This window comes from Thunnus maccoyii, chromosome 11, assembly GCF_910596095.1.
Source record: "Thunnus maccoyii chromosome 11, fThuMac1.1, whole genome shotgun sequence".
Taxonomy (NCBI): domain Eukaryota; kingdom Metazoa; phylum Chordata; class Actinopteri; order Scombriformes; family Scombridae; genus Thunnus; species Thunnus maccoyii.
In genome coordinates this window covers 27,875,094-27,893,545 of record NC_056543.1, presented here as the reverse complement: position 1 = coordinate 27,893,545, position 18,452 = coordinate 27,875,094, and the positions used below count along the sequence as shown (strand labels likewise).

General features: G+C 41.3%; 1 protein-coding gene and 1 pseudogene across 1 annotated transcript; one reads left to right on the top strand and one right to left on the bottom strand.

The window, feature by feature from the left end:
* Positions 1-3,938: 3,938 nt before the first annotated feature.
* LOC121906605 lies at positions 3,939-7,059 on the top strand (annotated as a pseudogene).
* A 4,688-nt stretch (positions 7,060-11,747) lies between these two features.
* On the bottom strand, positions 11,748-15,563 carry LOC121906620 (CD209 antigen-like protein E). Its single transcript, XM_042425565.1, has 3 exons — positions 15,204-15,563; positions 14,756-14,859; positions 11,748-12,004 (listed from the first exon to the last, which is right to left on the bottom strand). Exons 1-3 carry the CDS (start codon positions 15,318-15,320, stop codon positions 11,842-11,844), a joined length of 384 nt encoding a protein of 127 aa, XP_042281499.1. The 5' UTR covers positions 15,321-15,563; the 3' UTR covers positions 11,748-11,841.
* Positions 15,564-18,452: the final 2,889 nt, after the last annotated feature.

Here is an 18,452-nt window from a genome sequence, read left to right as displayed (position 1 = left end):
ACTCTTGTTGGGTTCAGTTTATCACACAAATATGCTGAACATAGATACAATCTGCAGTAATAACTTGAAACAGGAACTGTCAAAAGCTCTAGATTTGCTGATTGTTGAGTCACAAGAAGTACAGAAGACAAAAATAGTTTTGAGTAAAATTTTACTTTATAAGTCTCTTGTCTTGTTTTACTTTTTAAACAGAAATCAACATATGGATGCTGTTTGGTAGTAAGCTCATTGGAAGGAGATTTTCATTTGTCGCTCATAGAGAAAATATTCATATTGTTTTTCATAATATCAATAATGGCTGCTTATGTTTTTTGTCATTCTTACACAGAATGTTCATATTGTACATGTCTGTAAACTGCTCTCTAATACATTTGTTCCACAGAACAGTGGCAACAGGGGTATTATTGAGGAAGTAGATAAGTTAAGGCAACGCCTTGTGGTACTTGTGTCCATGACACCACTGTCACCAATGTTAAAAATCAGCTGTGTAAGAACAAGCAACACTGATGTAGCAGTATCACCTAGCAGCCCATATAACATACTAATATCACAGTGTAACAGTGTTTATGGCGGCACTTATGGGTTTAAATCAGAAGACTTCAAAGACCCAGAGCAGTTGGAAGGTTTAAAAGTCAGAAATATAAGGAGAAACAGTGAGATGTTGTCATTAATTCTATGCTGAACAGGAAACTAGTGAAGAAAGGCCAACACAGGAGTGACGGAGGAGCAGCAGCGTTTTAAATGAATTGCACTCAGGATATGGAAGAATGACTAAGACCAACTTATAAGGAATTACAGCAGTCTAAATGACAAGAAACAAAGATGCTGCTAACTTTCTCTAGATTTCTAGAAGTAATGGCAGCATCTGAGCTTGTTAGGTGTTACAGGTGGAGAGTCTGTAGCCCAGTAAAGCCCATTCACTGGTTATCTCCATGAAGCCTGGGGCTGAGGTGAGACCATTCCCTACAATCAAAACATTCATTCACAAACACAGATGGATGGAAATTAGATCACTCCATATTCACACTGAATATTCCTTATCCCTCATTTAAATGCAGAAAACATGAAAGTTATATTTTAATAAAGTAAAGCAGCATCACAGCAATACACAACATTAGGTATAATAATTTGAAATAGTTTCATACTTTCAAATAATAACAGCAGCATGAACATAAATGAACATAAATGTCTATAAGCTATAAAGTGATCCTGATTGTGCACTCACCTGCCAGCAGGTTGTAGAGGTTGCAGTAGTGTCAAGAAGGCTGGTGAAACTGAGAGAAATGCACTGACGGACTGGTAAAATAAGAAATACATGAATATAATCTGTCACATGGTTGCTAAGCAGGTGAACCATAGTGTGAACACAGACAGGCCAGAGACACGGTTGGAGTGAAACAATGTTTTATTTTCAGAATGGCAGGGTCAAGTTAGCCAGGTGAGACCCAGGGAATGGTTCACAGCAGAGCCAGGCGCGGATCTCGAAGGTGGAGTATGGAGCTTTGTGGGTCCAGGTTGGGAGAATGGAGCAGACAAGATGAGGCGAGGTCCACGAGACAGGGGAGGTCCAGGAGACAGGGACCAGAGGGCAGAGCAGACGGACCTGCAGGGAAAAGGCAATAAAGTTCAGACTGAGTACAAGCAACAGGTAACTAGCAAATAAGCTTAGGTATGAACGAATGGCTGGAAGTGTGGTACTGACAGAGCAGAGGCTACGATCTGGCGCATAGTGAAATTCGCTCATTATGTTGGCGCCCCCTTTAGATGGTCATCTAATGGGGTGCCTATGCCAAGGCATAAGGAGTGAGATGGTTAGGGTTAGGGTAATATCAGCATCAGAGCCAATCAGAGGCAGAATAGGGACAGGTCAGAATGCGGGTAGGAAAAAAAATAAGGCAGTTGACCAGGCCTGCACACAGACCCACACAACGGAGCCACTGCTGCAGATCCTCCTAGAGTGACTTTACCCTCATACTTCTCCAGCGAGGACTCTTTCCCCCAAGTGTGTAGATATGATTTTATATTTGGTAGGTTTTATTTTGTTGGACGGACAAAATAAACAGTTGTGTATGTGCACTTGTTCTCTATCTCTTTTCTCTTTCATATGCACACATGTGCAACCACATAAAGAGCCTGACTGCACAAAGTTTACTTTGAATATGATTTAACTTATATCATGACATGTTCTGATTTGAAATGGATTTTACTTTTTAAAAATTAAATCTGGGACAAAAAATCATATTTAAAATTGACATATGATAGATTTAACAACTATTAAAAATGAATATATAATAACCTGTACTGTACTGTTTAAACCAACTACCTGCTGTAAGGTTTTCAAAGCACCTGAGATTCTGGAGCTCCTTTCAGTTTGTTGATTTGGGTGATCCAACTCAAGGGTTTCATTATAGAGTCACAGCAATCCTCAAACCTACCTTTAAATCATATCATTAACTTCTTTTCAATTAAATTTTTAAAAAGATTTTAATTATTTTCATAATTGCATAAAAGGCACAGCCAGTATCAGCTACCAGCTTTACAAAGGACATCATGACAAACGTCTGACTCCAGTACAGTGCTTATATGTTGTAATTGACTGACTTTATATTGACTCATCTGTTGAATAGTTTTGGTTTACATTTCATCTAAAATAATTTGATAATTTTCTCACAACAGCAAGTGTTTCCTGAGTGAAACCACTAATTATCAAGTAAAATTCACAAACACTGATGACCTCTGCTAAAGAGATCTGTCAGCTGCTGAACAGACTTCATTTAAAAATTATTTTCAGGAAAGCGTCATTAGATGATTATAATAAGACATAATTACACAAAATCTATATTAATGAAGTTTATAGACTTATAAACAAAGTTCGGGAACCAAAGACCACGCCTTGTACGCAACTCATTTCCGCACCACAGGGTATTTAAACACACCATATCCGCTCCTCTTCCCTTCATCTCAGCTTGCAAGCACCCTGTGACACACCAGCATCCAAACTAAAAAAATTTCTTACTCACATCATGGACCTCGAACTGCTCCTCAACGCTTCGGACGAGGACTTGTTCGACGTCCCGGAGTCCCCCGGCGTCCGATCTTTCCGGCAGCCTCGCCTGCGCTCCTCGGTTTCCCTCATCCCGGCCTCTCGGCCCTCATCCTCCGTCGACGACAGTATCGTCGAGCCCTCGCTCCCCAGCGGCTCCAGGGGAAGGTCCCGTACTCGGCGTCCGAAGGAAGCTACTCATTCCCGACGCTCACTCCAGCCTCGCTCGAGATCCCGGAGCCCGCCCAAGAGGAGCAGCCACCGTGTGCAGCGCTCTCCTCGCCACCGGCGTACCGACCGCTCCTCGGCCCCAAACATGTCCGAGTGGACCGTCGCTCGTTTAAAGCATTTCCTCAGCCAAAATAACATTCCCTTCCACCGCACCGACAACAAGGCAAGACTGTTTCAATTATACACAAACTCCCTGCAGGACAGCACTCTCTCCCGTCCATCTTCCCACTATCTTCCGGGTTCCTGACGTCGCACGCGCGACAATGTCCATGACGTCACGGCACGTCGCTCCGCCACACGCACACCTTCCTCCTCAGCAACCTCAGCCTCCCCAGTACAGTCTGCTTCTAACCCCATGCAGGCTCTCTCTGCTCCACAGCCATTTCCTCCTCCTACTTTCTCTTCAGCCGCACTTACATCCCATGCATATACATTCCATCAACCCAGCATCCCTTCCTCCTCTCTGGCTCCTATCTCTTCTGCCCCTTCCCTCCCGGCCATCTCAGCCGCTCCTCCACCCGCACCAACCACGGCAGCCGGTCAGACAGCACAAACAACAGCGGACCCCAGCAGCTCCACGAGTTACACCCAACCTTTTCCCCCTCTTTCTCCTTTTCACCCTCCCTGTCTCCTCCCCTACCCCCTGGCTCCCCACGACCCGCACTCTAGCATTACCCGTACTACAGCACCTGCACCTCCTTATCCAACAGCCTTACACACGGCCAGCCTCGGCCTTTTCCTGGCTCCCGCACCTCCATCCAGCAGCTACACCCTGGCCACCGCCCAGCCACCAGTGCTCCCCCTAGCATCCGCCCGGCCCTCCCCTGTGTCTCCCACCCTCAAGCAGCAGATCCTAACTGGTAATTACATTGATCTCGCTCAACTCATTCACCCTACATCAATTAATCCTCACATCCCCAGGGAACTGCTCACCTCATTCGGCCCCTTGGAACTTAAACAGCCACTTCCTGCTCGCTCCAAGGACCTCACAGTCGCCGAGTTTGCTTTTGCGTTCTCATTGAATAGAGACATAATTTGTTCAGCCTTCCCTGACCGCAGGTCCGAGTTCGATGTTTACTTGTCATTAATTCTCGACCTGGCCTTGCGTTTCGGCGGCAACGGTTTCTATACCTATCATATCCTCTTCGCCTCCCAAGCCGCCGGTCGCCTCCAACAGTTCAACCAGGACACGTACTGGGGAACACTGGACCACGAGCTGTACTGCCGAGTTTTCGCAGCTCGCGCTTCTCTGCACTGCGAAACGTGCGGCGCCCCTTCCCATCCCGCCGCAGCATGCACCCTCTCCGCCGCCCTGCCCCGCGCCTCGGTAACAGACAAACCAAGCCCAGCCTTGCCATACCACTTGCCATCGGCAGCTCCCCCACCATCCATCACCCCCAAACCTGCCTTAGATCACCCGTCCATCCTCGGCCCCCTCCCCAAAGGCATGGACAGGAGAGGGAGACCTGTCCTCTACCAGGGAGGACGGATGATCTGCAATAACTTCAACAACCTCGGCTGCAGCTCCTCCAGCTGCAAATTCCTCCACACTTGTTTATTCTGCGGGGGAGCCCACGCCAGAGCCACATGCCCACACAACCTGACAAAGCAACAGCTGTAGTCAGGGCGGACATCACAAGTGCTTTCAAAGTCCTCCCCATCCACCCCAACTACTGGCACCTCTTCGGGGTCTCCTGGAAGGGCGCACACTATTTTGCCGTGTGTCTAAGAGTAGCCCAAAAAAAAAAAAAAAAAAAAAAAAAAATTCGACTCATTGTCCGAAGCCCTCTGCTGGATTCTTTCCAACAATTATAAACTCCTGTACGTCATCCACCTACTCGATGACTTCCTCACGGTCACGCCACCGTCTTCGCCCCCGTCATACGGTCTCACCACAATGATTTCCGCATTCACTGATCTTGGCGTTCCCCTGTCTCCAGAGAAAACAGAAGGCCCAAGCACATCCTTGGAATTCCTCGGCATCACCCTCAACTCCATTACACTCCAAGCATCTCTGCCTACTGAGAAACTCCACCGCATTTCTCTACTCATTCAAAAAACTTTCTCATGGCCAACACATGCACCAAACGTCAATTACTCTCTCTGCTGGGCCATTTCAACTACGCCACCCGCATCATCCCTCAGGGCCGATCCTTCTTGTCACACCCTCTCTCCATAGCCACCGCCGTCCCATCCATCCACGACCACGTCACGCTAGACAGCGCGTGCAAGATGGAACTAAAAATGTGGCACCAGTTCCTCTCTTCCTGGAACGGCATCTCCTTCTTTACGACGACCACGTCACAGATGCCAATGACATCCAGCTATACACCAACGCCGCCCCTTCAGTTGGCTTTGGCGGTTACTACGGCGGCAGATGGTTCTCTGCCGAATGGCCACCCAACTTCTCTTCCCTGGCCCCTTCCTCCACCATTTCGGAAATGTACCCGATTATCATTGCTGCCATCCTTTGGGGGCATGAGTGGTCCAAAAAGACCATCGCCATCCACTCTGACAACAGTGCCGTCGTCGACATCCTCAACAAAGGCCGGTCACACAATCTGGACATCATGCAGTTCGTGCGCAAGCTCACATTGGTTTCAGCCCAGCACCAGTTCATTATCCGAACACTCCACATTCCAGGCCACAAAAACGCAATCGCTGATTCACTCTCTCGTTTCCTGTTTCAGAAATTCAGACAACTAGCTCCAGCCTCCAACCCTTTTCCAACTCCAGCCCCACCGTTTTCAGCCACAATCTACAACTGAACACGCAACTGGAACAACTGGTCACCATTTCACGGGACAACATCATCAACAGCGTCGCCCCTCGAACACTATCTTCGTACCTCACCGGCTGGAATTCCTTTAAAGCCTTTCACGTCTCCCACGGACTCCCATTCCCTTCACTGGACATTCTTAACCTCTCCTGCTTCATTACATTCTCCCACACTCAACTCAAGATCAAGTCTTCCACCATACAGACTTACCTCAGTGGAATCAATTTCTTTGTTAAATTGATTTCCGGAGCACCATGCCCAGCCTTGTCCCACTCTCATATTAATATGTTAATTAAAGGTTTCCGCAAGGCGGAACCGCACCCCGCACCAAAACGTTCACCCCTCACGTCGGACCTTCTGGTCCGATGCATTCACACACTCCGCACAGGCTACTTGTCTCCCCACATAGACAAAACCCTAGAGTCCATGTTTTTACTAGCCTTTTTTGGCTTCCTATGCTGCTCAGAAATCACAGCTCCTTCCTACTCCTTTGATCCAGCACTACACGCCACATTGTCCGACATCTCTTTCCACTCTTCAGACACACTCATCTACCACCTCAAACGCAGCAAGACCAACCAGTCGGGTCAACCTCAACCCATCTACCTTTTCCGCCTAGATTCATACATAAGTCCTTACGAACCCATCCACGAGTACATCAACACAAGACTAGCCAACCGAGCTTCCTCTCAAGACCCTCTGTTCATCACGGAAACGGGAAGGGTAGCAACATGTTTTTGGTTCCATCACCACATGCGCTCAGTACTCGCCAGATCCGGAATACCCCCAGACCAGTTCTCAGGACACTCATTCCGCATTGGAGCCGCTTCCACCGCCTCTAGACAAGGCATTCCCGACAACGTCATCAAAATTTTTTTTGAGCTATAGAGTAGCGAATTGGACGGGGCTGCAGGTTCACTGTAGTATTTTTCCTAAATGTAAATTTGCAGTCATCAAATAGCAACAAAGGAGCCTCCTGTATAAATAAACACCCCCATAGTGTTCTGGTCATCAGTTACAGTACTGTGTAAAAGTTTTAGGCACTAAAACTCAAGGGAGGATGTTTTCTCTGTAACACACATTAGAAATTAGACAAGAATCAAGTCTGTCTGTTTCCAAAGTATGAGGGTTAAAAAGATGCATATTAAGAACAGAATTAGCACAGAAAGCACAGAACCAATGTTGTGCTTTGAAGCAATTCAATGAAATTTGGAAGTACACAGATGAAGCCCTATGAGATTAAAAAGAATTTATGGCATGACTGGGAGGGGGAGGGGGGACTCCAGTAGAGAACACAGGACATAGAATAAGGGTTATGCATGTATTTGTGTGTGTGTGTGTGTGTGTGTGTGTGTGTGTGTGTGTGTGTGTATGTGTGTGTGTGTGTATGTGTGTATGGGCGTCTTATGTTGAAGGTGTTAGGACGAGGCACCATCCTAGGATAGGATAGGCCTATATTATGTTCCACATCAAGGTCTTATTGTATATCTATGTTGGTAATAGATTGTAAGCAAAGCCTCATGAAAGCATGAAATGAAATAAAGATGATTATAAAAAATAAAACCAAAGAATTGGTTCACCAGTTTTTAGTGCATGACTCCTACTGTGAATTACATAACATGTGACTAGAGTTGACTTGTTGATATTCTACCAACTATGGAGCATTTCTGGTGCTGATTTTTAGCTGCAGTTCTGTGGTATGAATACAATTGTTGTGATTATCGCATCTTTCAAATTATTTTGATGGCATCAGTTTTTATTTGAAGATAATGGAACAAAATTTATGTGTTGATTTCAGCTCATTCTTTCTGTGTCCTCATGTCAGATTTTGAGGCAGGATATTATTACTGGATGACACCACAGAAATAAAGACATATGGGTTTATCAAAATCTCAAATATGCCACTCACTTTCTTGACAGCTAGATTGGCTCATTGTTTGATCATGAGATCAATACCAAGGTTTTGGCGAGCAGATGCCTCCCTTTGAATGTATAAAATGCTTTGAAACCATTCTCAGCACAGTTACTTTGTGTCTCCAATCACAACATGCTTTAAACCATACTACAAAGCCTTAGGATCTCACAAAGCTCAGCTTTCACACCACCAGATGAAAGTAAAGTTTTAATCTACAAAAATTCACATAATACCACCACTTACATTACATTGGACTTGTGAGTGCTTTATTTTGAATAAGACAACCAGAGATTGTCTGAAGTACTTCTGAGTAACGTTGGACCAGTGGAAGAGAAAGCATCCTTCTTCAATAAAAGTATACTGTAAATCACTAATTCTTTGTTTTAAATAAAATAAAAATATCTTAGCTATTTCCTTAATGATAACATATATTAAATGTAAGAAAAAATGTTAACCTTCCCACTACAATCATAGTTTTCTTATTGTATGCAACATATCGATCTTCCGTAAAAACTAGTTTTCATGTATTTATTTACCACCGTGTACCAATACAGCCTTTGCTATACACACACTTACACCAATAACTTGCATGAAAACTTAAAAAGGCTTAAAGATTAGCCTCTAAATGGCGATCAAAAAACTGTGCTTCTCCCAGTAAGCAGCACACCTAAGGAGTAATTGCCTCTTCTTCTACATATGCATCTCCATATGCTGCTGTCCAAACAAACAGCAATGTTGTATTTTTATGACACTTTAACAAATTTAAACAGTAATTAAGACCAACACAAACCAGAACAAAGTCAGGACATCATCTTTCAGAGTAGAGTAATGCTCCTATAATCATGAGTTCAGTCTGACTTAAACTTCTGAATGTTAACCAGACTCACATTGGACGTCGAGGCCGATGAGTCCAGCCAGCAGGAAAACACTCAGCGGCCCCAAGAAGCCCCAAGACAAGAACAGCTCCATGAAATCTCCTCTCTGAAGTCTTCAGACCTGAACAGAGAAAAGTCTCACTGACTGAATATTCTTACCTGTCTGAATTGTTGAATGTTTGGTATCAACATAGATTTCTTCCATTGTTGAAAAGCAACTACGGTATTTTCTAAAAGGACAGCTGTGTAGCACTGGCTGCTGTACATGTACTGTAGAAGATGACACTGTCTCTCTGTCACAGTTTTTGGCTGGACCAGTCAAGGACCAGCCCTATAACCCCGGTTGAGTGAGTGAGTGAGTGAGTGAGTGAGTGATGAAGTTACACCACTGGTCGGCCGACTGAGTATCGGAGGTTCCTCATTGGCTGATGATGGAATCAGAGGACAGCAGTAGCATGACGCAGAGTGACTGTGTTTCCTGCTCTGATGCTCTCAGCTCCGATGTTAAATGCAGTGAAGTCGGCTAAACTCCTGTTTAAACAGACACGCACCATCCAGTCTGATTGACTCTCCAGCTGACAGCACTGTCAGCAGCCAGCAGCAGAGACAGTGCTAAGGTAAAATGTGAGACTCATGTAGCTGTTGTTATATGGTGGGTGTTGGGTCTCACTGGCCGACCACATGTTTCAAGACTCTAAGAAACAACAGGAGTCCTAAAGAAACAGTCTGTGGTTGTTCTCACCTAAGTGGGAAACCCCATGGACCCAGGTCTCTTTCTCCATGGACTTGGCAACAACTGGGCATAACCTAGCAACATATATTGAAGCATAGCATGGCTAAGTAAGAATGTTTAACTCAATCAATGTACTGTACATGTATTTATTTGACTGAGGTTATTCATTGAACTATTGTTGTGATGTCCTTGTTGTGATGGTCAGGTTATTGCATAACTCCACACTGCTAAGTTAATGTTAGCATGCTTAACACACGTTACATCCAGTAACTAGGCCTCGAATGCAACTAACCTCTTCCTAACCTGGCACCTTTAGCCTACACCAATTGGCCTTAAACAGAGAACCACAGTTAAGAGGTTTAAAACCTAGCTTTGCACTTTGCTTTAGACAGCACATGTGGTTCAAGACACCACATGGTCTGGCCTTTTGTCTCTGCAGTTCTCTCTGTCGGTCATGTTGTCTCCATGCCATGTGCTCAGTCACCAAGTGACTTCAGCCATCTTGCCATTGTCCCCCCACCCCCCCCACACACACATAGACACACACACACACACACACATACACTTGTATATAGGTAAATTAAACTAGATTAATATTGTGTGTTTTTCTCTTTTACCTTTTTGTTAAATAAATGCTTTTGGATATACATGCTGTCTGTTTAATTTTGCACAAGAATGAGTTTTGCCAACCTTTTGCCAAAGAACTCTAAAATCCTTCTACTTTAACTAGCTATTATTATGGTAATTTTGGTTATAGTTATCAAGTTAATTATTGATCAGAGTTAAAAATTGATAGCTTAGTAAATTCTGAGACTGAATTGGCTTCTTTTTCCCTGACTCCAGGGTGGTGCCCTGTTATTATTCATTCTTATTAATAATTTCTATTAATTTTAATAATCAATAATTATCTTTGATAATCATTAATTATTGCTGATAGCCAAACTTGTAGCCAAGGCCCAACATGGGTGTATTATATGAGAAAGCCTTTTAAAAACAAGCTAAGGGAGGAAACAGAAAGTACATCTACAAACTACAACAACACGGTCAATCAAGATAAAAAAGCTTAATACAGTAAGAACAATTATAATTATTACAACAATACATTAACATTAGAAAGCTATATGCAGTGCAATAAACTACTGTATAATACCCAATGAAACAAATAAATAATGCAAACATAGCCTGTTAATATTTGCAAAAATGGAGTTGACATCAGGACATTGTAATGGAGACAGACATTGATATGACGAACAACAGTCTAACTTGTGGAGACATGACTCGTCAGCATCTCATCTTGACTCCTTATATCGACTTGTTATCTTCAGCCACAGAAATAACAGGAACTTTGGTCAGACCACTATCTGCACAAACACACACACACATGCATACATACACAGCTTGTCAACCGCGAGGCCAAAAGACAAAACTTTCTACACACTGAGGGAGAGATCGCTGCAGATGTTTCAAATGAACCACTTCCTTTTTAATGTTACATTATATGGTTATGTCGTGGGAAATCTTCAGTTGGGCCAATAAATCTTCAGGTCACCCACAACTTAGCATTCAACTCAAAACTTATAAGAGAAAGACTCAAAAAATACATTTGAAGCTGGCAGAGTTCACTGTGAATAGGTTTACTGTGCATAAAGAGCAATACAAAGCAAACAATGATTACATGGTGCAATTTGGACACACGACATGTTTAATATTAATAAACTTGGAATAAACAAATGAAAAGTGAGCTGCTCAGCTCCATGTATGAGTGCAGCAGGGGCTATTTGATATAAACACCTCCATATCACAGCAGGGCGGGGCTTCTGAGCTCTTGCTGAAGGGGACAAAGGCACGTGACCTACTCAGTTAAACTGCCTGAGAGAGAAGAACAAGCGCACACAGGAGAAAAAAACAGAAGCAGAGGCAGCAAAACTAGCCAATAGGAGCACAGACATGTTTGATTGGCAGCAGAATTAAGCTGCTTCTACAGTTCAGCCTCAGTTTAGTCTCACTGGAGTTTCTGTATGGACTTAAACCATTTAATTTATTAGTTCCTTATCATTTTTATTAATACATTTGTCACTTGATACATATATATATATAGCCACATATATATATATATATATATATATATATATATATGTGGCTCTCGAGAAACAATAAGCAATCAGCCCGTTCCCAATAGGCACGTTTTGAACGGGAACTGCACTAGTAGTTTAAATTGTAAAAGTATATTTATAACATATGATTTATTTCAAAACTCATTTTGCGCTAAATGCTAAGGATTTTCTCACAGATCCACTGCCTAGGAGCATCACACGAAAGATCGTTCCAGCTGTATGTAGTTGGCAACCGAGGTATGACTGTCACACAGTCTTCTTCTCCCCACTGCATATCTTCACCTCCACTATCAGGCTGGTTTGTCGCCCAGTACCTAAGTTAATGAGAATGAGAATCGTGACTGTCAATCTCAACACAGTCATAAACACAGCTTCTGTAGTTTTTGGTTATGTGCCAACACACTGTGATTATTTTGAGACAATATAGGTTTGTAAAACTTTGTAACCTTCCATGCTGACACCCAGTGTTGTTCTGTGGACAATAACACAGCAGGAAACAAGTCAAACACTTTGATTTTTTTTTTTTTTGGGAGTAACTGTCACATCTTGCCTGGACTTTGGGTGTTTTTTTGGTCTTATGTTGTGTTCTGTGGGGTCTCCTGGTTTTGCACGTCTGTTTAGTCCCTCGGTTCATAAGGGTTTTCTTGTATGATTTGGGTGGTGGGTTTTAGAGGACTGCATCATTAGTTTGTTGGGTTGTGTGCTTGGGTTAGTGTTTGTGGTTGGTTTTGGCTGGGTTAGTGTAGATGGCATTGAGTTTGTTTTCTGGGTTTTTGTTCTGTTTCCCTTGTGTGTTCATGTACTCCTCCACACCTGCCCTGCATTTGGACTCGTTAGCCCTGCCCTGCTGTCTTCCCCACACCTGCCCTGTGTTAGCCTCGTCAGCCCTGCCCCGCTCCCTGTGTGTCCTCAGCCAATCAGCTCCCTGTATGTTCATTCCCCTCTCGAGTTCTCCACCCATCTCCCCACCTGCACCTCATCTCCTTGTTAGTTCAGTTTTTTTAAGTTCTGGTTTTCTGTTCAGTCTTTGTTGGATCGTTTTGTGTTGTTTCTTCTGCAAGTTCTGTTCAGCTCTGTTTGCCTGTCCATGACCATCCACAATTAAAGGAGTTTTTCATCATATCTGCATTCCGGCTTCTGCGTTTGGGTCCACTCCTGCTTCCCCAAGTCTGACAGTAACATTTGTCAGAAACACAACTCCAAATGAATTCTACTGCTCAATGTATGCTGAGAGTGTAAATAGGCAACCGCTGGCCAAGTTCGCCATAACAACTTTAAAAGGTCAATTAATATGTTTTCTGTTTGTTGTATTTTCCACTTCCCAACTAGCCAAAATGCATAACAAAACAAACACGGTTTTACCGTGGAACTAATTTTTATACACTGTACACATAGGTTTATATTGGCATATGATGCTCAAACAGTACACATATTGTGTGTAAAACTGTTTTTTTCTGCTCAAAATCAGCTTATTTGTGTCTGCTTAGATTCTTTTTTGTTTATAGTGCAATACAAGTGACCAACATGAAGACACATATGACAGCAGAAGACAAGTGGGAGAACTAGACTTAGGTAGGTGTAGGTAGGTGTGTGTTTGTGTGTTTGTGTTAGTGGGTGGGTTTTCTGTGTGAAAGATAAAAAGGGGAGAGAGAAGAAAAAGGAGGAGACTGTATTAACCCCAATGAAGAGAGAGAAAAATAAAAAAAATAACACAGCCACAATCTTAGAGGGCAGGCACCATCTGGTGGATCTGGGGCAGGTCAGGTCAGGACAGAATTTTTGATGTATTTATTTATTTTCCCTTCCTTTGTCTCTTTTCTTTTCAATTTTGTTTATTTGCTTGTTTTATTCTTTTTTTATTCTTAATTTTTTTTAGCTCTTTTCCGCTTCTCCTCTTCCCTGCTTTCTTTGTCTTTAGGCTGCCACCACTCCTGTAAGAGGTGGCTGGCCTGTTGTAGGTCAGATCCCCTTTAGAACAGCCCCACATCTACAGGAGGGGTCTGTTTAACTGGGTCTGAGGAGCAACTTTCTACTTGGAGAAGGGCTTAGTGGGGATCAGGTCCTCTGATATGGTTGGATAAAACATAACAGAATAAAACATAACAAAAGATAGATAAATGAGTATGCAAACAAGTTAATAAAAATAAAATAACAAATAATAATGATAAATAAAAAATAATTTAACGCAAGAGAGTGAGAATAGAAAGAAAAGAGAAGAAGTAGGTGAATAGAGTAGGTTGTTGAGTGAGGAGGTTCAGTGTAATTGTTAATTGTATGTCTGTGTATGGTCTGAACCTGAAGGTGTCTGTGTATTCTCACACTTGTAAAACGGTAGAAATGAACAGAGTTCAGTAACTGAACTGAACTTAACAGACTGAAATCCGGCCTGTTACCAAATACTACATGTTTGTTAATTCTTAAAATGATATCAAAATTAATATGAATGCCAATAATAATAATAATAATAATAATAATAATAATAATAATAATAACCATCAAATTCTATAAAAAGCATAGATAAATAATATTGTTGTCATCATCATCCCATTAATATGTATAATAATCATGACAATAATAATCATAATAATAGTAGTATCATCATCTTTTCATCCTAATAATAATCTATGCAAAAATTGATAGACCATTATTACATAAATTATCCACAGTAATCAACATCATAATCATCATTCTATAAACATGTGTAATAATATTAATAATAGCTGTCTATATAATAATATTAATATACATCATCCTTCTCCTGATGTCAATAATGGCATGTGTAACAGCATTCATGATAACTATTTCTATAACAATGAGAATGATAAGTGAAAATGACAATGACAATCATCATCATTGTTGTTGCATCATTGATAATAAATATTAAATAATATAGATAATAATGAATAATAATTATCATAGTGACAGATAATATAAAAATAATGATGTAGTAACACCTTTTATACTAAAGTAATAATAATACAAACAAACAAACCAATAAAACAAACAAAATAAGCAAACAAACAAAAACAACCTTGGAGTAGGTGTGAATAAAATTTCTGCCTTACGCCTGAGTCAGTGGAGTTCCATCTGTCCATTTCCAGGTTCCCTCTTTTTCTCTGTCACTCAAACCAATCCAACTTTCTTGCTTTGTAATATTAGTGAGGAATTCCTGTTCAATGTGAAGGAAAGAAAGCAACTGTATTTATATTTAGTTTCAACCATATTATAAGGGTAATTTACAGGGATTAATATGAACAATTATGATAAATTTCATTTAAAAAAAAAACTTGAAAAACCTTTTTCTTTTGGAATTTGTGCATAAAGCAATCGGGAGGGTTAGGAGGCTAAACACTGATGGATGAGAAAAAAACACATGAGAAAACTAAATAAAGAGCAGCAAAGGAGGGAACCCTCTTCCAGGACATAAATGTCTTACGTACAGTACAGGGTAGACAGTCAACATTATCAGCACACACATACACACACACACACACACATACACACGCAGAGTACCTGTTCTTCATAACTGTCTATGACCACCAGATCTGCTCCTCTGGCTCTGCAGTCTTTTCTGCCTTTTTCCCAAGAACCAGATTTAGTGGAGATGAGATAACAAGTAAAACTGAACATACGTCATCCTGCGGGACAAGTTTTCTCTGTAAAACATGTTAAACAAGAGACATTAAAGAGTAGACACAGCTTATGTCCTTCTATTTGTCAATATCTGGTTTCAAAAACTGTTTTCAGTGCATGAACCCCTAATGTGCATAATTTATACAATGGAGGATGAATCCAAACAGCCTTAACCAAGAGCAGGATAAAATTGTGTCATCAAACCCAGACTAATGCTTCATCTAATGATTCCTCACAGTCTACAAGTCCAATACTACGACAAATTAGTAGTTACTTATTATTTCACGACACCCATCAGAACAAGGAAGGCAGAATAAAAATAGTCTTAAGCAAAAATAGTGCAAAGAAGCTGCATTATGATGTGTCTCCACTTCCTACTTCTATGCAAAAGTGAAGCCAAAATATCTCCTTTCAGGGAGCTGCCATCTTGCTTGTGTGAAGTCATTTGGAGCTCGAGTCTGTGTAGTAGAGTCAGGAGCAAGCATGGATGTATTATAAGAGCTACCGGACCAAAAATGGCACCCTTCCATGTTGTGCAGCCCACTGAATATAGACTTTACATTGTGACGATGTCACCGATTTTTATATGGCTTTCCTTGGCTCAAGTAAATTTTTACAAATGAAAAACCTCCATGGATCAAAAATTCATAATAGAAAGATACATAATTGACCTTGTTTGCAGTTCAAAGTGTCCTGCTAACAGTTTTACAGTTGCCTCTTTTACAATGGTGGTCTATGGGGAAAATACTTTTTAGGCTGCAGGGGATTTTTTTTTTTTGCTGCAATACCACGAGTGACCACTCAGTGTCAAATCGCTAAACACAAGGTTTCAAAACGGCAGTCCACAAACCAATCGGTGACGTCATGATGACTACATCCATATTTTTTTACCGTCTATGGTTGGGAGGCGAGATGACAGCCCGTGGGACACGCCCACTCAGCTGTTCCACTGCCTGACAGAGGTTTGAGTGTGGCTGTCACAACCCCTTTTTATATAGTCAAATAACTAATTAAAAACAAACTTATCAGAAAAATGAGCACTTGGACAAACATCAGCATTTATGTGCATTCACTTTTACATCAGCTTGAAGGAGTGATATTAATGGTTATTTTACGTGGTACTTTGTGCAAAACATCAGCATTAAATATGATATCAGCTGCATGTGTGTGAATGTTAAAAGTGTCCAGGCTAAGATCTTTTGTATATTTGGTTGAGAAGTAAAACTTTTCTAAAAGTCTACTGTAAATGTAACTAGTTTATTTATTAACATTAAAATCCCTCTCCAATCAAAAATGTGTTTTGCTTATTGTTGCTTCATTTGGATGTTTGTGCTTCTCACCTTAAATCTGAGTTAAAGGTGAGAAACCTGCCAGCATGATCTGTGACATCACAAGTAGTTTAGAAGCCAATCCTGGTCAAGTGTGCAGTTACCCGAGAGTGATGTGGAAACTTTTGTTTCAAGATCATTTTAGTGGCAATTTTCAGGGTTGAACAAAGTTGATTACGTGTGATACACATAACCTTTTGGGTAACACTTCTTTGACACCAATGTCTGTAATGCATTATAAACATATTCATAATGCATTATACTCTGCTTATAGCACTGTATAATTATAGTTATAAGTACTCATAAATAGTCATCATTTTTGTAATGCATTATAATGTGATTATAAGCTACTCTAACCGGTCACTGGGTGCTTTAAGTGGAGTAATGAAATTCCTGAGGAATAGGTAGAGATAATACATTACAAGCTGGTTATGAGTCACTAGAAGTGGTTGTTTGCTCTAAGTAAAGTGATTTTGGCACATTTTGCATTGTAACATGCTAAACTTACTGTAGCGTGTTACAAAAGTCACATTTAGCATATTAGCATGATATTATTGGTTAGAATGCTAACATGCTAAATGTTGACGGTGTTTGGAATTTCCTGATGACAAAAAATATTTTAAAATGTTTGAAGTTGAGTAAATACAAAAACGAATCCACAAAGTTTTTTTTACAGTTACAATCAACAAGTTACAACAAACTTGTTGATTGAAGATAATTTATATAATTAATAGGACAGATTGCCACATCATCTTCTATTTTCAGCATAGTGTTCTCTGTAGGTGCTCTTCTACAATGTGTGTGCAGAACTGTATAGCCACAGATGTCACTCACTCTGTACAGACAAACTCTGAAGCTTGTCCATCTCTATAGTTATTTCAGTGAGGTTGGCAAGCAGCATGTCTCTCTTTTCAGACACGGAAGAAAGGTTGTTACTACTGTCCTGGAGACGCTCAGTCAGGTTGTCTGTGATAATGGAGATATCTTCAGCTTAACTGCGCACATAGTAGTCTGAAATAAATCAAAAGACATGTCACATTTATGTTTATTTAGTCACTTAAAATGTACATTCATTAATTACAGCTTCCAGTATCATTTTAAAGCAAATAGCTGTCAGGAGTAGCGGAGCAGGTGGACTCAAATGCAGGACAAAACAACGAGAATGAACTGAAGAAAGTCTCTGTAGTAAAAGGTGAGCAGGCACAGCAAAATGGAGCAAAAAGAAACCGGACTAAACAGAGCAGAACTTTACAGAACAAAGGATCCAACAAGACTGAATTGAAACACAGGACTGAAATACTAACTGAAATAATGAGGAGATGAGGTGCAGGTGAGCAGATGAGGGGAATGAGGAGATGAGACAGAAGAACGGAAAAGAGGCTGATAGGCTGTGAAAACACTGGGAAAAGAGCAGGGCTAAAGAAGATGGTTCAGGCAGGTGAGGAGGGAAGAGTGGAAGGAAAAGCAGGCTGAGAATACTGGAGGAAAAACACAGGGCAAACTGAAAACCAAAAACCCAGCATACACATGAATATAAGTTAAATACACAAGTCACACTGAGCAGAAACGGCAAACACACCTCAACATAAGACTGATAACCTTAGAGTCTTTAAACAATTCAAACATACATTGCTGTTGACATAAACATGAAATAATAAGTTTGTCAAGTGCAGTGGCCTGCATGTAACAACAAAAAGGCAACTGTTGCTCTGAGTTTCAGTTCAGTTTTGCACATAGTTTCTATGAGGGTCAGTGTGTAGCAAGCAACAGTCCTCAGTCACATTTCCTTAAGAGAACAACT

Coding starts and splice junctions, on each gene's coding strand:
- LOC121906620 (XM_042425565.1), bottom strand. CDS start 15,320: ATGTTCAGTTTTACTTGTTATCTCATCTCCACTAAATCTGGTTCTTGG. Junction 14,860..15,203: donor TAGACAGTTATGAAGAACAG/GTACTCTGCGTG, acceptor CACATTGAACAG/GAATTCCTCACTAATATTAC. Junction 12,005..14,755: donor GGAACTCCACTGACTCAGGC/GTAAGGCAGAAA, acceptor TCATTAACTTAG/GTACTGGGCGACAAACCAGC.